The following is a 25,699-nucleotide window of genomic DNA, read 5'->3' as shown; positions in this document are numbered from 1 at the left end:
AGATCATTAGGCCTTGACCACTCTTTTTTAGTCCTCAAGTTTGAAATGGAGACCGTAACATTATACCTGTTAGCTGCCTGTGATCTGTGACCCATTGAACCCCCCAGAGGCTGGATACCATCTTTAGTGAAGGTATTTTATGTACTGCTGCCATTTGCAAGGCACCTCGCTGGGCGCTGACTTCCCATCCATCTTCACAGACTGATTGCTTAAAATCTCTGTCAAAGTATGTTTTTTAATTGAAAAAAAGTTAATTAATTAGTTTACACTGTACGTGTCTGACACATCTAAGCCACATTTTACCGCATATAGCTAAAATGTATATTCGTGTCACGTGCAACCCTTTTGCAGAATTATATTGTTTAATGTAGATTTTAGATTTGATCACGCATTCACATTTTATTTTATTTTACAAAGATACGTAAGTTTAGTCCCAATATATTATGTTTACATTGTGTTTTAGGGGGAATGTCGGACCTGAATGAGTTTAGTTACAGGACTACAATTACCAATGCAATTTTTTGGAAGAAACACAACATTCAGACTGAGATAAATAGGGGTTGGCTAATTATGTAACATTTTACTACTTACTGAAGATGCTCACCAGAGACTAAGCTGTCTCTTTTAAAAAATATATAATTCCAGCCCTTGCCAAACTGGAAATTCATATTTCTTTCCACCTCTGAAAACTGGCAAGTTGCCCACATGAATAAGGTAAATATAATAGGTATCTATTGAGAGGTGCATCTCAGCTGTTTAGGACTGACATTTGTCTTACTCTTGGCGTTTCATTATTTGTGTGAAACTCTGTTAGATTCAAGACTATATAAATGTTTGGACATGCACATGGACATTGCCTTTTAAAATAGCCTATTCTTCTTTGTCTCTTTTATCTTGTCTGCAAGCTAATGCATTAATCTAATCTAGTAATGCAAATTTCAGCCTCAAATCAACTGTAGAAATCTGATGTATATATATGCTCTGATATTGAAAGCCTGTATTGAAGCATTCTGTTTTGCATGCTGTCATACTCAGAAAGCAAATCCTGCTTGCCTGAGGCAATTCATTTTCATGTTAAGTTATTGGTCAAAACCATTCATCTTGGTACAACGAGGAGCTGAGACTATAAAATGCAATCACATCACACATTTTTACAATGATGCGTTTTACATTTACAGTTAAACATTTTATACAGACTAATTCAACAAGACAGTCATCTCCACTATTAGGACATTAATTAAGAAGTTTAAATCAACTGGAGCTGTGATAAACCTGCTTGGAAGAAGACCCAAGTGTATTCCTCCCCAATGCACAGTGAAGAGGATGGTTTAATAAGTAAAAATAATTCTTCAAGGATCACATTGGAGAGTTGTTGAATCTCATCAAAACAAATGTGAGAACCTGGAGATTGCTAAAAGTCATTGGAGTTGGTTCTATGGTCAGATGTCTTGATGTAAGTAGTGGCTTATTTTCTGGCAAGATATTTAGAAAGATTGTTGGTATGGAGGTAGTATCTAATTGTAGTTCTGGAGACTTGCATGTAAAAACGCTATGATATGCTACAATATGCGTATTCGTTTTCCTCATACAGTACATGCTGGGTAAAATACCATACTTGATTTGCCGTGGTAAACAAGAAAATGCTTGATTGTATACATTCATTTTCAAATAAGCCATAGTATTCTCATGAATTAGGACTTAGTTGTTATGCTAATAACAATAACTGGAGGGTAATATTATCTTGGAAAATGTAGGTTACATATAGTTTTATGGATACTGATATTTTACACAGAGATCAGTTGGTAATAATTTAGTGGCTAATCTTCTTTGCAATGTAGAACAATTAGAAGTCATACTGTGTTGATTAATATAATTTCTTTATTACATCTGGAAGGATATTTTAAGAGAGAAGCACAGTGTTAATTTACCTGTTATTTAAGCATTGTGGCCATTGCTCTTTAATACTTGCATCTTAATGTTTAATTCTCCATTGTTTTGTGTTCTCTTTTCGAAACATGCCTGTTTTGTGTTCTAACTGACGCTACTACTTTTGAAGGTATTATGAATACAAGTGAATGATAGTACTTTATTCTGAATCACAATTGGGTGTGATGGAAGACACTATTAATAGTTCATATCTAGGTTCATACACAGGTTTAAAAAGTGTTCAAAAGCAGAGAGAGAGGGAGTGAAAGTGATAGTGTATGTTGCTGGAGGAATCCTCTGAGCCTTGGGAATCTGTCTTACCTTGTTCTACTCATCACATCCTCACAAGTCTGTCACATCTTAATGCCACCTTCCCATTTTTCCCATACTTTTCTGCTGCTTTGTTTTTCCTCTTCCTCTCCTGACAGCTCTTCATGGTATATTGACTTCTTGGCAGTCTTGCCAGTAAGAGAGTGTGTATGGGTTTGTGAGCCCTTAGCCTGCAGTGGAGATTACAGGACTTCCTGTGCCTACCTGCCGGGTAGTGTTGTCCCATCAGAAGCTGTGTTAAAATAGGCCCCCAGTGCATGATTGCATTGATAGACTGACAGCCGCGGGTGTTCCAGAATGACACTGCAGCACTGGGGGGCCTTTCAAATGTCTATATCACTGCCATGGAAAAAGTCCCCCATGCTGCTACTTTTTGATTATCATCGACACAACGGTGTCAAAACAGGCAAGGAGGCATGTTGATTAAGTATAGTGGACTGAAACCATTTCATTTCATCGGCTATGCCAGGACATTTTGCAGTGCACCGTCTTTACCGAAATAGTGTTTCCATTAGGAATTCATCCCACACCATTCTTCACTTTGTTGCATCAATTAGATAATGCCATAGCTATTTCCAATGTATTAGGCCGTGTGGGCAGTATTGCTGCCACATATTGTTTGTAGCTGGACTACAATATGTTTCGCATTACTTCGCCAAGCAACAATGTTGTGCAGAGCGCACTTTTGCCTAGTAAACTGCTTAAGCTCTGCACACAAACACTGATGATGGTAGAGTGATATGTAGTCCTAATGTTCCTTGTACTTTTACATTGCTTTGTTCAGTTGTTTGGTTATTTTTAATGCTAGTATGAGTTCAAGCTGCAACTGCTAAGTCAGATTCTTACACCTGCTGTAACTGTAACTTCATTTAGCTGGACATTTTTTGTCTCATTTGTGTAATGTTTTCATCTGAGAAACATTTTATAAAATGAAGCAATATGCCAAATTATTTGATCTACGTATTGTAGTGGGGCACAGACATGGCATGGAGGCAGGCAGAGGATGGGTGTGAAGACTGAGGGTGTTTATTAACAAGCAAACAAAACCCAGAACTAAAAAGACTCAAAAAACATGGCCACTTTCAGCTTTTAATCGTAGTCTTTCTTCCCCCTCGGGGCTCATCCCGCTGAGCTCAGTCTCTGGCTTCGTCGCCCTCGCTGTCATCTGTGGGATACACACAGGCAGTTAGTTGCAGTCAGGTTGGAGCTTACCTTCACTGTGCTCCTGGGCCTCCCTTTATACCAGCCCCAATTAGTACTGATGAGAGGCAGCTGTTTAGGGGTGGAGCAGCCCCTACTAGATGCCTCTGGAATACTCAAGCGTCTGCCAGTGGTCCCCGTGGGTGTGCTGTCCATGGTTCTGAACTGCCATGAGCAGCGCACACTTCCCGGCTGAGGCGAGACATTGATACAACCGGTAGGCCATTTAGGTTTTTATTAATTATTATGGTTTCCCTGCAGCAACATGTATTTTCAAAGGAACAAGCCTATATTTGTTTACTGTTATCTTTGTCATAGTGGGAAGGTTGTTTGCACAACACGCTTTACTTTTGAGTTTATTCCTGTTGTTTAAGTTGGGTAGGCGCTTGCCAGATTACTTGGCCGATGAGGGGCTGGACACATGTATACTTTGTAGAAGATTACTTAGAGAATTTTTTTGATCCGCTGTGGACATAAAAGGAAATTTCACCGACTGCGTACAGTGCAATGGAATGGATAGCCAACAATAGCAAGGATATATAGTTATTTTTACATACTTTTCTAACCCTAAAGGCGGCCAGCCCCCAGAGTGCAAAGAAATATGGCATGACCCTGTAAATCATCCTACAGTATATTACTACTGTGGGTAGATAAATCTTTTAACATAATCCGATCTGTGTTGTCCACATATGATAACAAAGAAAAACAGGTTGGAACAATAACTGAATGTTTATTCAACATTCCCATGACCCCAGAGTTCCAAGTTTTGTACCACAAATATCACCGTCACAATAAACATATAGGCTGTTTCTGTTTTCCTTTTTAGACTACCAGGACAGTTTCATCCAATACCAGCATTATGAGAAGCACTGCTGAATATCAAGAAAACAGATCATAAAACTAAATCATAGTTCTCCCCCTTCGATGAATTGGCTCGGTCATTAGAATGTAAAACTCTACAACTCTAGAACTGCCACTTAAAAGACTCCATTCCATTACAACTAAATATCAACCTACTAAATTGCTGCCCTCTTTTACACTAATTCTCTCTAAAACATTCTGATGTGTGACATTACATGGCTATATGCCCTGTTCTGTCTGTTGCCCTGTTTCCATATTGCCACTGACCCATATTATTAGGTACATCATGCCCAGTTATACCCATCTATCACCCTTTGTTGCTTGTGTATGTCCACATTTCACTTCAGCTTCTCCGTATGTGTGTTTTCCCTGGAATATTGCAACCCGGGCCACCTGAGAAGATATATGCCTGGGCATACTCATCTATAGACATTGTTAATATTATTATGATCAGTGGACTGTGAATCATAACCACCTTTCACTGCGTTGGCTACGGCCATGACTTTTGAAGAGTGGACCCAGAGCTGCAACTCCAGGGTTTTCTCCTAAAATCTCCACCACCTTGACTCGTTACTTATCTAGAGTATTTGTGTCTGGGTACATGTGAAGGAACAAGGGTAATCCGGTGTGTGTGTGTGGGTGCGTCCTTGAGCTGCCTAAGGCCCGTTAGTGTGTGATTTGCAGGTATCTTCCTCCCACTGCCCGCACACACCCTCCTCCGGCCTCTGCCACAAGGAAACACTCCAAAGCCTTTCATTTCTTTCCAACAATACATAGAAAGATAATTAAAATATCAGATACATCATTAGCGTAAATGAAGATCAGTGTTCAATGAATTGTTTTGCCTTTTCTCCTGATAGGCGCAATCCAAGTGAATTACTTCAAACAACATATGGCTTCTGGTGCTTGGCCGTGTGCTATGTGGTGCAAGATGTGATAACCTATGTGAATAACTGCCTGGCTTTCCCAATGAACTATTTCTTATATCTGGGTGGGAGATAATTTGGCCACTGCTCACAAGATATGATCCAGTGTGCTCATAGTTTTTACATTGCTGAATAAAGATGCAGTGGGTCACTAGTTATTGCAGCTGTTTCCTATATTTCTGTGTCTCTATTGATAGCAACAGGCTAATGTGTGGTTGGATGGCATATGGCCCTTGTCATTTTAGAGTAAGAAATGGAGCACTTCGACCGTGGAGGTAAATATTACTCTTGTGTTCAGGGGCCTCTGCAATATTAGGAAAAACCAAGCAGGAAATGAGAGGTATTATACTTTGTCAAGGTTAGATGATCGATCGGCAGCTTTCAGGCGCTGCTAGTTGCTCTTATTGATGAGAAAGCTTTAGTTCGATAAAATGGTAGGGCAATGCAGTTATATGTAAGATTATATGGGGCTATCAATCTTGATTGCAGTATGGCAAAAATATTATTTGAAAGCTAATGACATCATTTTACAGAAGGGGACAAGCGTAGAGATGGTTACCGGGACATATTGTGCATTTCTTAGGCATTCATTTAGATTGAGCCCTCACACTATGACTGCCCATACAAGAAAATGTAAAGAGCCTAATAACTGGGCAATAATGACAGTAGGGAACCATTCAAGTGTATGCAAATCTCACAGTTACTGTATACTCATATGTTTCTCTTCTTGGAAGAAATACAGGTTTACAACTATGCAAGTAACCCTGTAGTTAGAATAATGTTTTGGACTTAAAGGAGCAGTTCACCCTGGGGGTCCTTATGTGGTGTGGAACATTTCTGAGAGATTTCTTGGGCAGTGAGATTTGTTTCACAAGTAATGGTCCAGAAGGGGTGAGGTTTGTTTTTACACTCCAAAAAAGAAACCATAGTGTTATGTCACGGTGTGGATTGGAGGGTGAGATCTGTGCAGAGATAAATCATGTCAGAACTTTTTCCACATTTAATTTGACATATTATGTGAACAATTCAATTGAAAAACCAACTTAAATCTTTGAGGGGGAAAAAAATAATAACTCATAACCTGGTTGCATAAGTGTGCACACCCTTCAGCTAATACTTTGTTGAAGCACCTTTTGATTTTATTACAGCACTTAGTGTTCTATTAGCATGGGATATCTTGACGTCGCAATATTTGCCCACTCTTCTTTGCAAAAGCACTCCAAATCTGTCAGATTGCCAGGACATCGCCTGTGCCCTCTTCAGATCTCCCCACAGATGTTCAATTGGATTCAGGTCTGGGCTCTGGCTGGGCCATTCCAAAATGTTAATCTTCTTCTGGTGAACCCATGCTTTTGTGGATTTGGATGTGTGCTTTGGGTCGTTGTCGTGCTGAAAGGTGAACTTCCTCTTCATCTTCAGCTTTCTAACGGACGCCTGAAGGTTTTGGCCAAAATTGCCTGGTATTTGGAACTGTTCATAATTCCCTCCACCCTGACTAAGGCCCCGGTTCCAGCTGAAAAAAAACAGCCCCAAAGCATGATGCTGCCACCACCATGCTTCACTGTGGGTATGGTGTTCTTTGGGTGATGTGCAGTGTTGTTTTTGCGCCAAACATACCTTTTGGAATGATGGCCAAAAAGTTCAACCTTGGTTTCATCAGACCATAACACATTTTCCCACATGCTTTTGGGGGACTTCTTGTTTGTTTTTGCAAACTTCAGCCGTGCTTGGAGGCTTCCGTTTTGCCACCCTAACTATAGCCCATTCGAAATTATTTTCTACCCTTCTCCTGACTGATATCTTTCAACAATGAGATCCCTCTGATGCTTTGGAAGCTGCCTGGTTTTTGCTCTGAGATGAAACTAAGAAAATGTCTGGAAAATCCTACCAGAACAGCTGAACTTTATATGTGATTAATCAGAGTCACTTTAAATTATGGCAGGTGTAATATCTTCTATTTCACATGAGTTTGAATTTAATTGGTTAATTTTGAACACAGCCACATCCCCAGTTATAAGAGGGTGCGCACACTTATGCAGCGAGTTTATTGCAAGGTTTTTATTTAAAAATGTTCCCCCTTGAAGATTTCAGTTTGTTTTTCAATTGAATTGTTCACGTTAAAGGTCACATTAAAAGTGAAAAAAGTTCTGACATGATTTATCTTTGTCCCATTCTTTTACATCACAAAACCCTGCCATTTTAACAGGGGTGTGTAGACTTTTTATATTAACTGTAGGTGTGATATTTAACTTTCAGGGTTGAGTCACTACATTCATATTTGTGTCAAATGGCAGCGTGTTGTCCAGGGTCACAACAAGATTATTTTCTCTCATAGCAATGATAAGAGAGACAAAGTGCAGATATGACAGAGCTATGCGACTTGGTTAATAGAGAGAAGAGAAGCACTCCTAGAACTGGCCTGTCAGGTCGGATGCAATCCAAGAGTTAATGCAATCAGATGCAGTCCAAGAGGTCAGCTTAGACATCAACTTTCTTTTCAGTGTAGTTACAAAGTTACCCGCAAAAAGTTAAAACAGAGGAAGTTGTGGATTGCGGAGGAAAGTTTCTGGAGATTTAAGGAAGAAGATTGAAATTTGGAGTGCTGTTAAAACCAATGTAGCAATGGATATAGAGACAAGAAAGTTGGTAGAAGGATGATGGGTCATCCGTGTATCTTTTTTTTACTAAGCTGCCCATAGCCTGGTTCTGTGAGCTTGCACTTAATCAGTTAGGGAGCAGGAGTGGCCAAGCCCGGCAGAAGGAAAGGGGACATTGAAAGTCAATGTTCACAATGGCTAGTTCTTGGGCCTAGGAAATCATGCATGGTTTACCACTGTAAAGTGTTATCCTTAAATCGTACAAAAAGACGACAAAATTGTGTTTTATAGAATATGAAGGTAATTACATTTTCCTCTACTGTGCTAATGCATACACATTAAGTGCAGAAAACAGGGTGGTCAGTACAGTAGTCAGATACGTTTACGGTAAGTAACATATTTGCTTTTCTGAAAGCCTCATTGTCATACCATGTACAAGAACATGATCAAGTACAGTGTCATTAATCTCAGCAGAGATCATTGTTCTTCTTGTTTTAAATTCCTCTTAGCAGTAGGTATTCATAATGTCATTTCAAAAGGATCATAATAGAATATTTCCATGAAGAATGCATTTGTATTTATCTGCTCCCCTTACTTTCTTTGTTTACTACTTGGTTCCATGCAGGGCTCATCTGCAAAAGAGACCTTTGGTCTCAGCATGACCACCTTCTAAAATAAAGGTTGAATATTATATGGCATCCGTGAGGCAAGGTTTAATTTACTTGACAGTTTCATATTGTGTGAGAAAGCAGGGTTTTAATCAATAATGGGTTCATAATTTTGGAGGCTGATTGCCTGACAGCCATGATATATCAGACCGTATATCACTGATATGAAACCACATTACTTTTCTATTGTTGTAATTGCATTTGTAACTGGTGTATTTTAGCAATAAAGAATATCTGGGTTTTGTGGCATATTGTAAATGTGCCACAGCTAAGTACTGTGCCCAGGCAAACACCCAATGTGTCTTGTCTAAGAACAACTCTTAGCAGTGGTGTATTAGCCACACACCCCTTTGCCTTCATAAAAGGAATACAATGACCAGTATTTTGTTTTGTATTGATTAAATGTGGATGCAATAATAGTTTCACCTTGTAATTCTTTGTAACATTGTCAATGTTTTTCATGATTTTAAAATGGTAAATAACAGGTACCCTTCAAATATTGTTCACAGTGGAACAAGAGAATGTGTAATAATATAATTGAGCAAGTAATAATAACCTTCTCTCTCTTAAAGGCTGTGGAAACCAACCTAGCATCCAAGGACAGTCACTGGGTTTATGCCAATGAGGTGAGAACACATACTGCATTACTATATTTTTACATGTCATTGGTGTTGCATTACCCAACAATGCATAGATAGACACAGATAATGCTGCCACTCTTTCCTCTTCCATAGACAATACTGTAGAGTCCACACCATGCCAGAGCCTTTCTGTTCATCACAGGGTTTTCATAAAAATATTGACAGTATAATTATTGGTTATTGTATTCACAGCACTTTGGAAGCCATCTGACATTGGTCTAAATGGACTTCCAAACAGGCTTTAATATCACTCAATGGCAGTCACTTTGTGAATACCAAACACTGTGCTCTTGACCCTGCATGAAAGCTGCTGGGCATATTTGCATTGATTCGGCCTGATTTGGAGATAATGACCATAAGTCATCTGATGTCTCAATTCTAATGGAAAAAATCATGTTCCTACCATATGTTGATGTCTTGTTATTAGCATTCATATACTTTCAGAGTGCACTTTTCAGTTGAAATAACCATTCAACCACAAAGAAATTGGATGCATGCATACAGACACACACACAGATGCACACACGCATGCCAACACCAACAGATCTGTTAATGTAGCTCATAGTACTTTCTTTTATACAGTGGATATAGAAAGTCACCAACCCCTTTCAAAATGTTCACCTTTTGTTGCAATCTGAAATGAAAACACAAACAAATCTGACTTTTTCCAGCTTCATGTACACGCAATAACCCACATTATCTAAGTGGATTTCTTTTTTTAAACTCAGAAATGTAATTAAAATTACAACGGCAAAATACCTTATTTGGATAAGAGAACACACAAAATGTTTAATGTATTGTGAAGCTCAACTAATCTTTAGACGATTTGAATATGACATTCATGCAACGAATAATATTGGTACCATGATCATCGGGCATTTGTGAAAGAAATAATGGTACCAACATAAGCATTTGTCACGCATCATGCTCAAATCATCTATAAGGGTCTTTGTTGAGCTTCATAATCAGTTTTTGAAACTTTTGGACAATTTGGGTATAATTTTTGAAAAATGCTTATATAAGTTCCTGGACTTGGGTAGGATGCTGCCACAAAATCTAAAATGCTATCATTTTGAAACAGTGCTGGGAACTTAATCTAAAGCATGGATATCTCTCAAACCTTTTCCATAGACAGCTTGAAGGCACTGATGATTTAGATTATGTTTGTCTAAACATTGCTCTTTGGTATTTATGTTGTCGCTCCAAGGCAATAACATGATCTACATGTAATGATTAATCAAACAGATTTATTTTATTAAGCCCCTTTTACATCAACAGTCTTAGCAAAGTGTTTTTACAGATCATCTATATTTTCTTTAAATCAATAATCTGTGCTCATTTTTGTTTTGTTGGAAAAAGGACTCCATCAAAGTCAATGCGGGGTTAAGGGATGTCACAGCAGCAGCCTGTGACATTAGGACATTCTGACAGGTTGGAATGATGACCCTGCAGTGTAACTTTTGACACCATATTTAATTTGTCATTTTGGTAGCAAACAAACATATTGGAACGAAACCTTTTTGCAAAAAACATCCTGGCCCTCTAATACCAGGCTCAATTTGCTTGTTGAGAATTTGACAAAAGGAAGCAGCTTGCTAAACAAGTGTCGGCAACATTTTTCAATTCACCTGATAGAAACATGGGCATGGGCCAGTTGGCTTTGCTTTTGCTCTGCTTTTATTTGCCACAGAGGATAGATAGCACAACCTTACTCAAAACCATGAGTCTTGCACCTAATGCCATGTATGTCCATGCATTGTATGTAATTAGATACGGATAATGGAGTTGATAGCACTGAAAATCTCTTTTTCTAAATATCTAATGTCCTGTAATAACAAAATACTTTATTATTGATTTGTTCTGCATGGATGGGATTTCTTTATTGACTTTAATGGGATACTAACAGTACATCTTTTCCTTGAAGCATTTAAGCTAGAATGACCAAACCAACTTTGTTTCACATTTAGGCTATCCCAACTTAAATGTGTATCGATTGAAATGATCTATATTTGCATAATTGCATAATTAGGATTCATTCTGTATAATTAATTAAACTGTATATTTTAAACTTTTATAGCTAATGTGACCAAACCAACTTTGTTAGATACATTTGCGTAATTAGCGTTAATTTGTCCTCTAACAGTATGAAGTTACAGGCAATGTTTTTGGTCTCTTCCTCTACTTCTTCTTCCTCTACTACTAGTATTCCAAAGTCAGATTTTTTTTTGTCAGAACAGTTCTTCCAGCACCACGCACAAGTTAATGTTTTTAACTTAATGCAGTTATGCAGGGATCCACAAGAGAGTGAGATCCATTGACTGAGACTGAAAATTACATATAGGAAGAAAGTGAGACAGAAATAAAAATAGAGAAATGGTGAGCTAGAAATAGAAAGCTACAGAGACAGGGAAGACAGATCGAGACACAGAGAAATGAAGAAACACAGAGAAGTTTGGCCAGTCAGTGGCCTCATTATTGTACTGTTGACCCCAGTGCTAGAGGTCTGGCAAAACATTGACCGCTGTCACGATCCTGGATCTAACCAGCAGCTCTGGCTCTTGTCACTATTGACGTGACCCATTACAGGTCATACACTTTATGGCTGTCTACTCTTCTCTTTTATCCTGCCTCATCCCTGTCTGAATACATGAGTAGGGAAGTTCTTTCCTATATTATTCCTATATTCCTGAATATGTGTCGCATGTATTCATTGATCTCGGAGTATGGATGAATCATAGTCTTACAAAACTGAACCTTAAACGGTACTCAAGATCGACAGTGGTTTTCATTGTTATTGACTGTTCTATGTAACAATATGTACTGACACTGTTGGTACCATTTACTTAGTCCCATATTTAATGTGTGAATAAATCAGTTCATTCAGACCAGCTCATTAGACCAGCTAATTTATTGTGAGCGTTCTACCTTTTAAATGTTCCAATCAGCCACTATTCCACCCTGTTCTCTCTTCATTACCACAGGAGGTGAGTGACACGGAAATCATGGAGCTGGTCCACAGTTCGTTGGGCCGAATGACCATCATACGGCAGATCTTTCCTCTGTGGAGAGACACCAACATCCGCTGCATGAGGAATAACCACCGCATTTCCTCCCTGCTCTGCGACCCTCAAGAGGGCTACCTGCAGTCCTTGGAGGTCAGTGAGACTGTATTACTTTCTGTATCTGAGCATCAGCCCATTCACTACTGTAACACTAGATTTACATTTTCAGTGAAGTCCACAGAGTACATTCATCCATCATCACTCCATGTAATGACAAGACATATGCCCATGACAAAATGAATACCTAAGGTCAACAAGACCGATTTGCCTCACAGCACAGTCATAATATTGAATCTCATCATCTGTCTAACATGGTGTCATTTTCTTCACACATCCCACTAATGTAAAATACCTCAGTCTGTCACAATCACTATGATTACACAGGACTGCACAGGAACACAGATTTCCTGCATGTCTTAGAAATGTTCTCTGTATTCATCGAGTGTGCAATGACCGTGACTATTTCCAGCAGACTATAGTTAGCCTAGAATACTCTTAAAGGACAGATGATAAAATAATGTTGTGTCAAATTGTTACCTTGTTAATTAAGAACACATTCTTACTGTACTAGAATTTAGGTTATGTGGTATCAACTCCAGCAAGACCTTCATTAAACTTCAGTGATATCGAATTATTTTGAGCATCTTAAGCTGTGCCTATTAGAAATTAATGGTAAAGAAATGCATTATTCTTTTGGAAGCACAATAAAATATATCTATACCCCATTCAAATTACATTCTTCATTTTATTCAATATTTGAATTGTGATTATTTTCATTAAGACCAAACAAACTCAGACTATTCAAATAAGAGAGGACAGGCTAACAGATTGTATAAACATGTTATATATAATTTATTGCTGACAATGCATAAAATTGTTTTAAAAGCTTATTCACCAATTTGCAAAAAAAATCCTCCCTGTTGCCCTTTTGATATAGTATCTATTAGGCTCTGTGTTTTTTCAAACCCTCGAGCCTTTCAGGGGTGCACAATGTTTTATTTAAAATAATGTCCAATGTTATGGATGAAATGTTACAAAATACATCTGGGAATGTCATATTTTTTTAAATGTAGTCATAACTTATTTTGAATACAAAGGGAAGATCAAGTGGAAACATAGTTTATGTTGGGCAGGGGGTTGAATTTGTGGAGGATTTTAAAACAATAATTGGATAATTCAATAATTTGAGAGTAATCCGCCCACAACCTGCTAATTATATTTAAATATATTTCCTAGGTGGCTAGTTGTCACCCATTTCTCCTCAAAATAGATGGAATTAACTTAAGCTAAAACAATGTATCTGTCAATAATGTTGAAAAGATAGCATTCAGGTGTTTTTTGTGGAGTCCGTAGGTGATTGAGTGGTTTCACCAATATTTTCACCAATATACTCTAATGTAGTGTATCAACCTTAGTAAGGCCACAACCCACCCCTCTGAAAAAGGTCTCTGTTTGGAGCAGTGGTTAGCATGCTCAACTTGGAAGCTTACGTCATGGGTTTGAGACACAGCCTGCCAAATCCCACTGTATATTTTAATGTGTTATATGTTTTGAAAAATATATTTTCCAAATGTATTGGAATATATATTTAGTATGCATTTTCTAATACATTTTCAAATGCATTTTTTTTTATTCATTTTACATACATTTGGTAACTTGTTTGTGTATGTATTATTAATGTATTCATTAAGTTTAAATACATTAATTGGCCATTTTAAAATGCATCCAAAATATGTTTTAACAAATATATTTCAAATGTATTTATTTTCCATATGGGGTATACAACTTAATGTGAGCTAAGCAAGCTAGTAAGCAAGCTAGTAACCTAGCTATAAAGCTAACTAATTGAAGTAGCTACAACTACCTGATTTATTGTCCAAGCTCAGATATAATTTGAAGGTACCTCTAAGTGCTCCAAGTCTAAAAGATAACCATTAAATTATCTAGGTATACTCATTATGCAGAACATGAAAATAAAGTGATTATGAATATGAAAGGGAAGTGTGGGGTCCCCTGCTGGAGCTGCTGCCCCCGCGACCCGATACCGGATAAGCGGATGAAGATGAGAGATGAGAGACATGAATTTGTGACAATGCTCAGGCTCAAATTCAGTTTTTATTTTCAACAGGTCTTGTTTTTGCATCCTTCTTGAATGTCATTTTTTATGGTCTTTATTTGCCCTTATGGCAACATTACTTCGGCTGGAGCTTTGTTTTTATTTACCTTTATTTGTCTAACCTTTATTTAAACACATTGTCTCACTGACATTAATCTCTTTTGTAAGATGGACATGTTCCGACCAATATCGCAGCAGGAATACAATTTTGGCAGAACAAAGTATTTCCTGAGTCTGAATTAGTTACGTCCTTGAATATCAAGCATAGCTTTTGTATAGTACAGCACACCCCTGTTAAAATGCTAGGTTCTTGTGATGTAAAAGAATGAGACAAAGATGAATCATGTCAGAACTTTTTCCACCTTTAATAATGTGAACAATTAAAATTGAAAAACAAACTGAAATCTTAATTCCGTTTGTAATTTTTATGGACAGAATTTCTAGGCGCAGCCAGGGGCCGGAGGGTGTCAGGTTTGGGGACCACACGATTCCGTCTCTGCTCTTTGCGGATGATGTTGTCGTGTTGGCCCCTTCAAACTAGGACCTTCAGCATGCACTGGGACGGTTTGCAGCCGAGTGTGAAGCGGTTGGGATGGTCCTAGTCGGAAAAGGGTGGCTTGCCCACTTCAGGTTGGTGGAGAGTTCTTGCCTCAAGTGGAGGAGTTTAAGTATCTAGGGGTCTTGTTCACGAGTGAGGGAAGGATGGAACGGAGATTGACAGACGGATCGGTGCAGCTTCTGCAGTAATGCGGTCGGTGTATCGGTCTGTTGTTTTGAAGAAAGAGCTGAGCCACAAGGCGAAGCTCTCGATTTACCGGTCAATCTACGTTCCTACTCTCACGTATGGTCATGAGCTTTGGGTCATGACCGAAAGGACAAGATCCCGGATACAGGCGGCCAAAATGAGCTTTCTCCGCAGGGTGGCTGGGCGATCCCTTAGAGATAGGGTGAGAAGCTCAGTCACCCGGGAGGAGCTCAGAGTAGAGCTGCTGCTCCTCCACATCGAGAGGGGTCAGCTGAGGTGGCTTGGGCATCTTTTTGGAATGCCTCCTGAACGCCTTCCTGGGAAGGTGTTCCGGGCCCGTCCCACCGGGAGGAGACCCCGGGGAAGACCTAGGACATGCTGGAGGGACTATGTCTCCCTGCTGGCCTGGGAACGCCTCGGTGTCCCCCCGGAAGAGCTAGAGGAAGTGTCTGGGGAGAGGGAAGTCTGGGCACCTCTGCTTAGACTGTTGCCCCCGTGACCCAGCCCCGGATAAGTGGAAGAAGATGGATGGCTGGATGGAAATCTTTGAGGGGGAACAATTTAAAATAAATAACTCACAACCTGGTTGCATAAGTGTGCACACCCTTCAGCTAATACTTTGTTGAAGCACCTTTTGATTTTATTACAGCACTCAGTCTTTTTGTGTAGAAGTCTATTAGCATGGCACATCTTGACGTGGCAATATTTGCCCACTCGTCTTTGCAAAAGCACTCCAAATCTGTCAGATTGCGAGGACATCTCCTCTGCACAGCCCTCTTCAGATCACCCCACAGATGTTCAATTGGATTCAGGTCAGGGCTCTGGCTGGGCCATTCCAAAACGTTTATCTTCATCTGGTGAAGCGATGCTTTTGTGGATATGGATGTGTGCTTTGGGTCGTTGTCGTGCTGAAAGGTGAACTTCCTCTTCATCTTCAGCTTTCTAACGGACGCCTGAAGGTTTTGTGCCAAAAGTGCCTGGTGTGATGCTGCCACCTCCATGCTTCACTGTGGGTATGGTGTCCTTTGGGTGATGTACAGTGTTGTTTTTGCGCCAAACATACCCTTTGGAATTATGGCCAAAAAGTTCAACCTTGGTTTCATCCGACCTTAACACATTTTCCCACATGTTTTTGGGGGACTTGATGTTTGTTTTTGCTAACTTCAGCTGGGCTTTGTAAGAAAATGCTTCCGTCTTGCCACCCTAACTATAGCCCATTCATATGAAGAATACGGGAGATTGATGTCAAATGTAGCACACAGCCAGTACTTGCCAGAAATACCTGCAATTCCTTTGATGTTGCTGTAGGCCTCTTGTAAGCCTCCCTGGTCAGTTTTCTTCTTGTCTTTTCATAAATTGTGGAGGGACATCTAGTTCTTGTTAATGTCTCTGTTGTGCCATATTTTCTCCAGTTGATGATGACTGATACACTGTGTTCCATAGTAGATTTAATGCTTTGGGAATTATTTTCTACCCTTCTCCTGACTGATATCTTTCAACAATGAGATCCCTCTGATGCTTTGGAAGCTCTCTGTGGACCATGGCTTTTGCTCTGAGATGCAACTAAGAAAATGTCAGGAAAATCCTACTAGAACAGCTGAACTTTATTTGTGATTAATCAGTCACTTTAATTTATGGCAGGTGTGTAATGACTTATATTTAACATTAGTATGAATGTGATTGGTTAATTCTGAACCTAGTTATAAGAGGGTGTACACACTTATGCAACCAGGTTAATGTAAGGTTTTTATTTTTCATTTTTCCCCTCGAAGAGGGGGAAAATGTTTGTTTTTCAATTGTTTGTTTTCAAATGTTTGTTTTTCAATTGAATTGTTTACATTATAGGTCACATTAAAAGTGTAAAAAGTTCTGACATGATTTATCTTTGTCTTATTCTTTTACATCACAACAATCTGGCATTTTAACAGGGGTGTGTGGACTTTTTTATATCCATTGTATAATGTATTCCATGTGAATTTTTGTCAATAATACAGTCTTTTCAGGAGCTAGAGAGATCGCTAGAGGGACAACTAGATGGGCTAACAAGCATTTCTATCAGTTACAGTATGTTTTTAATGTCAGTTCTTCATTCATGTCTGATGGATTGAGAATATTTAGGCATAACATTCATCTGAAGTCTCTCTGGAGAAGACTTCAGAGTTCAATGATACAACTCCTACCTGATTGGTTTATCTGCTGTAAAGCACAGAAGGGCAAGGAGAAGATGGTTTGACCAGACTTTTAGAAATGAGATAAGAAACGTGCAATAGGGGATTTAGGGTAATTCAATTTTACAACACTTACATTCCACTATTGGTCTGCTTCTCCTTTTATTTTGATGACCATCCTGGAATAAGTGCATATTCCCCATTGAGCTCTTTGTTTCTTCAAAATCTCACAGAGGCTGTTGTGGAGAGGAATTATTTGTATGTTGGTCTTGACAACCTTAGCATCTTGTTTTGGGAACTAGGACAGCACCAGAATGACACTTTTATAGAAGATGTTCTCTGTGTTCAATCTCTCTAGGCCTCCAACTTGTACCTGTATGACAGTGTGCTGATGCTGGCCAATGCCTTCTACAGTAAGCTGGAGGACAGGAAGTGGCATAGCATGGCCAGTCTGAACTGCATGAGGAAATCCACCAAGCCATGGAACGGGGGTTGGTCCATGCTGGACACCATCCAGAAGGTAAGTTGCCAAATGACATTGGAAAGTCATACCTTGTAGAAATCAATTGCATTCATTCTTGTATCGTTTTCTTCACATAGAATTTATATACATTGCAAAAATATGAACCTTTCTATCAAAAACTGATGCAGAAAAACAAATCCATGCTTTTGTTAGATTACTGCAATGCTCTTCTTTCCAGCTACCCTGATGAATCAGTAAATACACTTAAATTAGTGCTGCACAGGGCTGCTAGAATCCTAACTAGAATAAAGATATTTGAAGACATTACTCCAGTACTAGCTTTACATTGGCTGCCTGTTAGGGTTAGGGCTGATTTTAAGGTTTTATTGTTAACCTATAAATCAATATATGGACTTGCTCCTACTTACCTCGCTGAAATTATCCAGCCACACATATACCTTAGATCGCAAGATGCAGGGCTTTTAATTGTACCTAGAATTTCTAAACAAACAGCTGGAGGCAGGCCCTTCTGTCATAGAGCTCCACTACTTTGGAATGATTTGTCAATTAAGGTTAGAAATGCAAACGCAGTGCAAACTTTTAAGTGTTTACTAAAGACTCATTGGTACAGCATGGTCTATGATTAAGTGCTGTCTGGCCCAGGGGTGCGTAAGTGAACGGAAAGGCTTGATACTGTCCACCCTTGCTGTTTTGCCAGGTGGGCTGTCATTGCCACTGGGATGCCCTCCCTCCATTGCCATTCGGGGGCGGAGTCACTGACTTGTTGTTATCTCTTTGTAGTGCAATTGGGATGTACTCTGCTGCCAACCACCACCTCTTTCAGGGTGGTTGCGGTTGGTGGGGGTCCCTTTGGTTGATGCTTGGCAATGTGGGTGGTTTGATTTCCTGCCTTTTGGGCCCTGTCTGGGGCCTCCCCTGGATAGGGCCACAGTGTCACTGGACCCCCGTCTCAGCCCCAAGGTGTTACGCTGCTATTTTATTGTGCTGGGGGAGTAGGGTCAGTTCTCCTTCTCCCCTATAAATCCCTGTAGATCTAAGGAATGTATTTTCTAAATTTTCCCTGTTTCCTGACGTTTTAAACTTAGGAATACACGAGGTCTTGGCCCACACCTGAGGAGTACCAAGCTTGAAAGACCCATTGCTGTCCCTTTCCAAAGTCCCTCCTGGTTTTGTTGCAGATCAAGACGATACCTGACAATTTCAGCTGCCACTGTGCTGACACCTCCACCATGTTGTCCCTGTCCTTGTCCATCTGGTCATGTTTCCGACCTGGACTAAATTTGAATAGACTCTGGACTCATGCATTTATGCATTTATTAATTATTAAAATTGGTACTCTTAACATGTTCACCCGGCACAGCCAGAAGAGGACTGGCCACCCCTCTGAGCCTGGGGCCTCTCTAGGTTTCTTCCTAAATGTATGCCTTCTTAGGGAGTTTTTCCTAGCCACTGAAATTCAACACTACTGTTGTTTGCTCCTTGTTTTTTTTTGTAAAAGCACTTTGTGACAACTGCTGATGTAAAAAGGGCTTTAGAAATACATTTGATTGATTGATTTTATTGATATATATTGTAAGTATAAAGACTTAAAACCAAAATGTATTATTTGGAACATGCAGTTCTGGAAAAAATTAAGAGACCAATTCACCTTTTTCTTTCCTCTCCAAAAATGTTGAAAAGGAAGGTTTTGAGTGAGGAACAGAAGGGTTAAAAGTAAAAGACCACTGCACAATGAACGCTTCTGTTCCTCATTTAAAACCTTCCTTTTTGGCATTTTTGGAAAGGAAAGAAAAAGGTGCAGTGGTCTCTTAATTTTTTTCGGAGCTGTATGTTTGAGTGCATACATTTTGATCCAGTAAATAAACATTGAAGACGTAAACATTTATAATTTATAAATGAACAAATAAGGAGTAGCTGACAATAGATAATACAAATTTAAAAAAAAGAGAGAATTACATTGCACACTTGAACTACATTCCAAATCCCTGACATTTGTTAACAGACACTAATCAAAGTTGTACAGGTATTTTAAGATCTAGTAGACAGAAGAACAATGTTGAAATGTTTCTAACGACGTTTTCTAAAAATCTCAGTCTTTAGATTTGAATTAAAGAAAGCCAGTGACTGTCACGCTTTAATGTTAAGCAGTCAATCTGCCAGGGCTACAGAGTCATTGATAATGTCAGTGTTTGTGGAAACAGCTGAGTATCATCAACAAGTGAAAGTCTATTCCATGGTTTCAACATGTTTCCCAGTGGCAACCTATAAATACAGAACAGTAGTCGTACCAGGACTGAGCCTTGGGGGCTCTATGGTTGATCATCGTGTGTCTGACCTACTAAAGCAGATGGCTGCAAACGAGGATCGATAAGTGACATAGGAACTGAACACATCCACTACGGTTCAGAGTTTGGGAACCTCATGGGGTATAGCAGGATGACATTGCTGAAACTGACATTGTGTGAAATTCTTCACTAAAGTCAGTATCATTATGTTGACAAAATCCTTAGCTCTGAAATATTGCTGAAAGTATGTTATGGTTTTCAAGTTGGCTAGTAACAGCACATTGAAGGAACTTATTGAGGATGGAGATATTAGATATCATGACTTAAAAAAAGGAGTGTTATTTTAGTCGACTATTTGTAATGCAGGAAATTTATAGAATTCATCAGGGGTCTAAATGGTTTTTCAATGCTCTGTACATACTGTACACAGGTCAACATTACATTAGAATGTGTTTGTGCGTCAGTAAAAACATGATTGTATTTTGCTTGTCCAGGTTGTAGACAGGCCAATAGTGTTAGAGGGTTTGGGGTTCAGATCCAGACTTTTATGGAAAATTATGCTGAGGGACAAAAAGGGACTTTTTTATGACATCTGTGAAGATAGACACCAGAGCAGTCAAGCAACTGTTGACAAGAGAGGTGGGAATTTGATCAAGTGAGATAGTGGTAGAAGGAGGCTGAGATAGCAGAATTGTTAACTTGTTGGAAAAGCTTGCTCACAATAAATAACTGGAGTTACCACTGCTACTGCTGATCCATTCATAGTAGTTTTTGAAGCAGTATTCACTGCATATTTTTGTTGTTGCTGGTGTTGTTGATATATCCGTGTGTGCACAGCTAGCCCCATTTTATTATGCTATTGTTCTAGTTGATGGCTAGGCACTTTGAGACAGAGTAGATTGGAGACAGGCACCAGGCAGTTTTCAAAGGAGAAAATTCATCCAGTATGGAGGCCACGGCTGTTTTTAATTAAGCCACAAAGTCAGTCACTGTCAAGTTGGAGATGTATTTTGTTACCAGGGCTGTGTTTATAGTTTTCAGACTCCTTAAGTGAATCGATCATTTCTTGAGTCTAGCTGGTAGAGGAATTGCGAGGTTTAAAGTAATGTGTGCGTGATTAGACAGCCATGTATATTTAATATCTTTCCTCCTTCAATGAGGAGAACTCTAACTTCCTGAATGTGTAATTATTTCTAGGAGAATTATGAGAAATTGCAAAATTTCCAGACGGATTCCTCTGTAAATACTTCAAAAGATTCTACGTTGTTCTGTCACCTGACCAACACACAGTATTCACCCCTGCCAGTGATCAGAGAGCACTGCTGCCTAATCTGAATGAGGCTTTTATTATAGTTTAACTAATAAAAGGCAGGAAGATCAGGAGGAGTTAAGGTCATATAGACTGATTTCCCTTCTCAACACGGATTAAAACAATCCCAGGAGAAACAGCTTGTTGAAGGACAAGACATTGCATACTAATCTGAAGACAATCTACAGTCATGTGTTTCAAGACCAATGGGTGCCTGAGCCTGTTGGGAGACATGGCTTCCAAGTTTATTAATCACAGCACAGCTCGCGTTCTCTAGTTCCGGATTGCTCCTCATCGCAGTGTCACTTTGTAATTGGCATCAGCGAAAAAAGAACAGGAGGGGTATTCATCTGAAGATCACCAGCACTGTTCTACAATTACTGTTCTACAATTATGCACACATTATTCTAAACTTGTTCTATACTACTCTGTGGTGTTTAACCAGGAAATGGTGTCCCTTTTGCAATTGAAAGTAAATGAGGGTTTTATTCGTATTCTAACTTTACATTATATAACTGGGAACAGGGGAGGTGGAAGAATAAATCAAATCAAAAGGACACATGTCCTAATCTCCTTTGGCTTCTCCATGTACTCAGGCATCCCTGAGATTTCCTGGAGCAGACTGAATGGCAACTGTGATATGTCCAGATACCTGGAGCCTCTTCTCCTTTACTGATATTAGATGACTGGTGGGATGGATTGTTAAATACACAGCAGACAATATGGGATATGGGCTAGAACATGGAACAGCTCATTAGCTTTGTGTTTTTGCAAAGGCTTCTTCCTCTTTCACCAGCTAGCTGCATCAATTTATTGTAGTTTATTCAGGTGTGAATGAGATACCCCACGAATGTATGCACATTTACTGTACATCTGTCTTTTTGATGGATTTTGATCCGTCAACCTAAAGTACCTTCCACAGAACCTTTCAGAGCTACAGTAAATGGGAGCCGGAACTGGGCTCTCAAATCCCTCTGGCCGATTGGGAGGATTGCTTGGAAGAAATGCATATCTGTCCAATCAACTCTGAACCATATCTCATATTATTTAATATCTAACATAGACTATACAGCTCTAAAGCTAAGACCCATGGCATATTCTTTCACACTTCTATCAAGTGTCAAGCTTCCAAAGGCACAGTGATTCGCAGCTTTGCCCTATTACCTAACCCACACAGCAGTCTTAGTACTTGTATGAAGGGGAAGCAATAAATATAAGAAACAGTAATAAAAGTGTGTTTAGTGTTTATCTCTGTGTATGTGTGCCGTCTGCCAGTGTGTTCAAGTTTTACATGAACAAGAGTTTCTAGTGTGTGTTCACACTGCAATACCGGAGGGATTTAGCAAAAATGACTTTTGATAGTACATTTCCGTTTATTCTCTATTATTCTCTGTTATTCTCTGTTATTCTCTATTATCCATCAGCCTAATTTAACAGGCTTATGGCCTGGGGGTAGCAGCTACAAGATTCTATGAGTTTCAGACCGGCGCCGGTACCTCACGCCATGGCCGGCATGTGGTTTTTATTTAGAGTGGTCTATGACTTGGTTGGCTGTGGTTTTATGTTTTCAGGGACTTCGCCTCACACCATTTGGTTTGGAGATCTTGGATGTTTGTAGCACCTTCTGAAGTGCCTTGAGATTGAGGTCGGTGCAGTTGCCATACTAAGCACGGATGTAGCCTGTCAAGATGCTTTTGGCGATGCAGCTGTAGAACTGTTTGAAGATTCCCGGGCCCATACCAAATCTTTTTAGCCTCCTAAGGGGAAACAGGCTCTGACTTGCTCTCTTCACAACTGTCTGGTCGTGATGTGGACCCCAAGGAACCTGAAGCTCTCTACCTTCTCCACTTCAGCCTGTCAATGTGTTTTGGGGTGTCCTTGCCCTTCCCTTTACCTGTAATCCACAATCAGCTCCTTGGATTTATTGACATTGAGTGGATTTACTTAGTGTCGTTTTGTGTGTTGGTAATGAAAAGGAACTACATTAAATAAAATAAAAATGATAAAATGAATATGATTAATTGGGGACCGCTTAAAGTATCCTTGTTACTTTGCTGTCGCCATAGAGACGGATCACTGGGCTCACGGGAATGATGGACTTCCGCGCAGAAGGTTCAAACTCTCACGTCCAGTTTGAGATCCTCGGGACCAGCTACAGTGAAACATTTGGGAAAGACGTCAAACGGGTGAGTCAGTGGGGCACAACGCTCACGGCAAACTGTCAATCAGTTTGGTTTGGATGTTGTTTCAGTACCTGCACCTTTTAAGCATGCCATACGCTGTGTGTGTACAAACTGTTACTGGACCGTGCTTACAGCGTTTAGCGATGTTCAAAAACGTTCATACATGCTTCGCTTCTGATTTGTATTAGTGTCACAGCCATTTACAAGGCAAGAGACACCTGGAATTAGACATAAATTAGGAGACTATCAAGGAACTGTTTTCTTGCTGTGTGCAAAAGTTATGTCCGTGCATGTTTGCATTTGTGCTTGTGTGTGCGTGTGGTTGAATGTGTTATACTCAAAATACGCTAACCAGAGGACTGTGTGATAATCCTTTGCTTTGGTACTATGAGATGAGTTGTTTGTCTGTGTTTCTGTCCAGGTTAAGTCATGAATTTGAAGAAGAATTAAGAGGAATGGAGTTTTCTGGCAAATGCAATCTATATGGAGTAGGGAGTGACTGGGTGCTGTAATGAACATTTAATCACTAGGCAGGCTAACTGGAATAACAAAGCCAATTAATCATAATAAGATGGCCATTAGCAATTGTGGAAAATAATAAATGGAAAACACACACACACTTGTGCACACACAACACACAAAAACACACACGTATGCAACACAGTATAGCAGAAATATGCAAAATGCACGTGCTGAAAAACATGCGGACACAGAGATACACAAAAGGAAGCAGGCCAGTGGTCTCACACACACACACACACACACACACACACACGCACCGAAGCACCTTGTTTCTTGAAATCATTAGAGGCAGGGCAAAGCGAAGGCCAGCTAAAGGCATGCCAAATGCATTCGCTGTTGTTGTTCATTATCAGTGTTCCTGTCTGCCTTTCTCTATCAGCATGGCCATTTACTGGGAAACATAGACACAAGTAGCTCTCCTCCGTCCCCTTAAATGACCTGTTCATATGTTCCTGGTGAGGGTTGTGGGATTGATTCAGCTGTCTCACAGGTTGGCATTCATAAAATGAACATTCTTACTCAAGAAAATATTCTTAACTATACCAGTGACTTTCAAGTAGACTCTGAGGACATTGACATGTCACTGTTTTGGTCATCTGTTTCCACTCTCCCATTCACTCGCTTGTTTTTATCAGCCACTCTGCCCTGCATAATAATGTATCCCAATTGAGTCAATTTTCTCACTGGTCTGATGGCTCTGAGATTAAGTATCTAAAGAGGTCTGAACCAAATGAAGACTGATTTACGATTTTCTAGTTTGTACGCTTGTAGATGGGTCTATCGTTCAATACGGTTGGGTGATGTATGTTCTTCAGTTTCTGTCTTTCAAATTTGATCCTTGATATGTCAAATTGTCAGGATATTTTGTTAATGAGTTCCTACTTACATTTCTCATTAAAATCTAATAACCTGACTGTTCTTCCTCCTGAATGAATATTGTACACAGATAGAAATAGACAGGAAGAAAAACAAAGGAAGTGACACAATATGAAAAAAACCCTTAGGTAACATTTTAACCACACATCATTACTCTCATTGCCTCATCTTTCTGTGAACAATGAGATAAGTGCAGAGACGTAGAAAACGTTCCTTCTTTTTCTTATATTCTTATATCTCCATTTCACCCTCAAAGCTCATTAGTCCAAAAATGTCGGTGCTTTGTAACTAGTTAGTAATATAATGCACAATTTACTGTAATTTAAGTGTAAATATGGAGGAATTAATAATAAATGGTTTATACTAGTTCTGTCTGTCTGGAAAGGTTGACTCAATGGTGAGTGGTCTGTTGAAAGTCTTAAATTATTCAATGTTTCATGCATGTAAATGATGATTTCTTTGTTTCATATACCCCACTTTTATTGTGGAGTATGGGAATTTATAATAATGTAACTCTTGTTTTTTATCAAACAATATATTTAAATATAAAAACTGCAATAACATATTTGAATATACCTCCACCCTTGTGAAAGCAATCCTAAATTAGTATTGCTTGAACAAATTTCTTACAAAATCACATATGTCCATCTCTGTTAAATTGTAGGGATTACAAATATTACAAATAGAGGTCAGGGGGCCTCTTGTCTGCACTGATCCGACCAAATGCATGACCACACATTGGATGTCACTTCACCTTGCAGCAGTACAATGACCACCCACACACTCCTAACCAACCAATC

The 25,699-nt window shown here is 39.4% G+C and overlaps 1 protein-coding gene across 4 annotated transcripts in view; it reads left to right on the top strand.

Annotated features, from left to right (window-relative positions):
* grid1a (glutamate receptor, ionotropic, delta 1a) overlaps positions 1-25,699 on the top strand; it is a 270,217-nt gene that overhangs the window by 204,070 nt on the left and 40,448 nt on the right. For 3 of the 4 annotated variants that reach the window (XM_020047057.2, XM_010869916.3, XM_020047059.2), the window contains exons 5-8: positions 9,081-9,134; positions 12,131-12,304; positions 17,599-17,760; positions 23,385-23,504. In XM_020047057.2, coding sequence (XP_019902616.2) covers positions 9,081-9,134; positions 12,131-12,304; positions 17,599-17,760; positions 23,385-23,504 — 510 coding nt within the window. The remainder of the gene's footprint in view (positions 1-9,080; positions 9,135-12,130; positions 12,305-17,598; positions 17,761-23,384; positions 23,505-25,699) is intronic. The other variant, XM_020047056.2, reaches the window with a different exon arrangement.

This window comes from Esox lucius, chromosome 6 (genome assembly GCF_011004845.1).
Source record: "Esox lucius isolate fEsoLuc1 chromosome 6, fEsoLuc1.pri, whole genome shotgun sequence".
In the NCBI taxonomy this organism is placed as follows: domain Eukaryota; kingdom Metazoa; phylum Chordata; class Actinopteri; order Esociformes; family Esocidae; genus Esox; species Esox lucius.
Note: the sequence above shows the minus strand (reverse complement) of the source record. Positions and strands in the feature narration are given on the sequence as shown.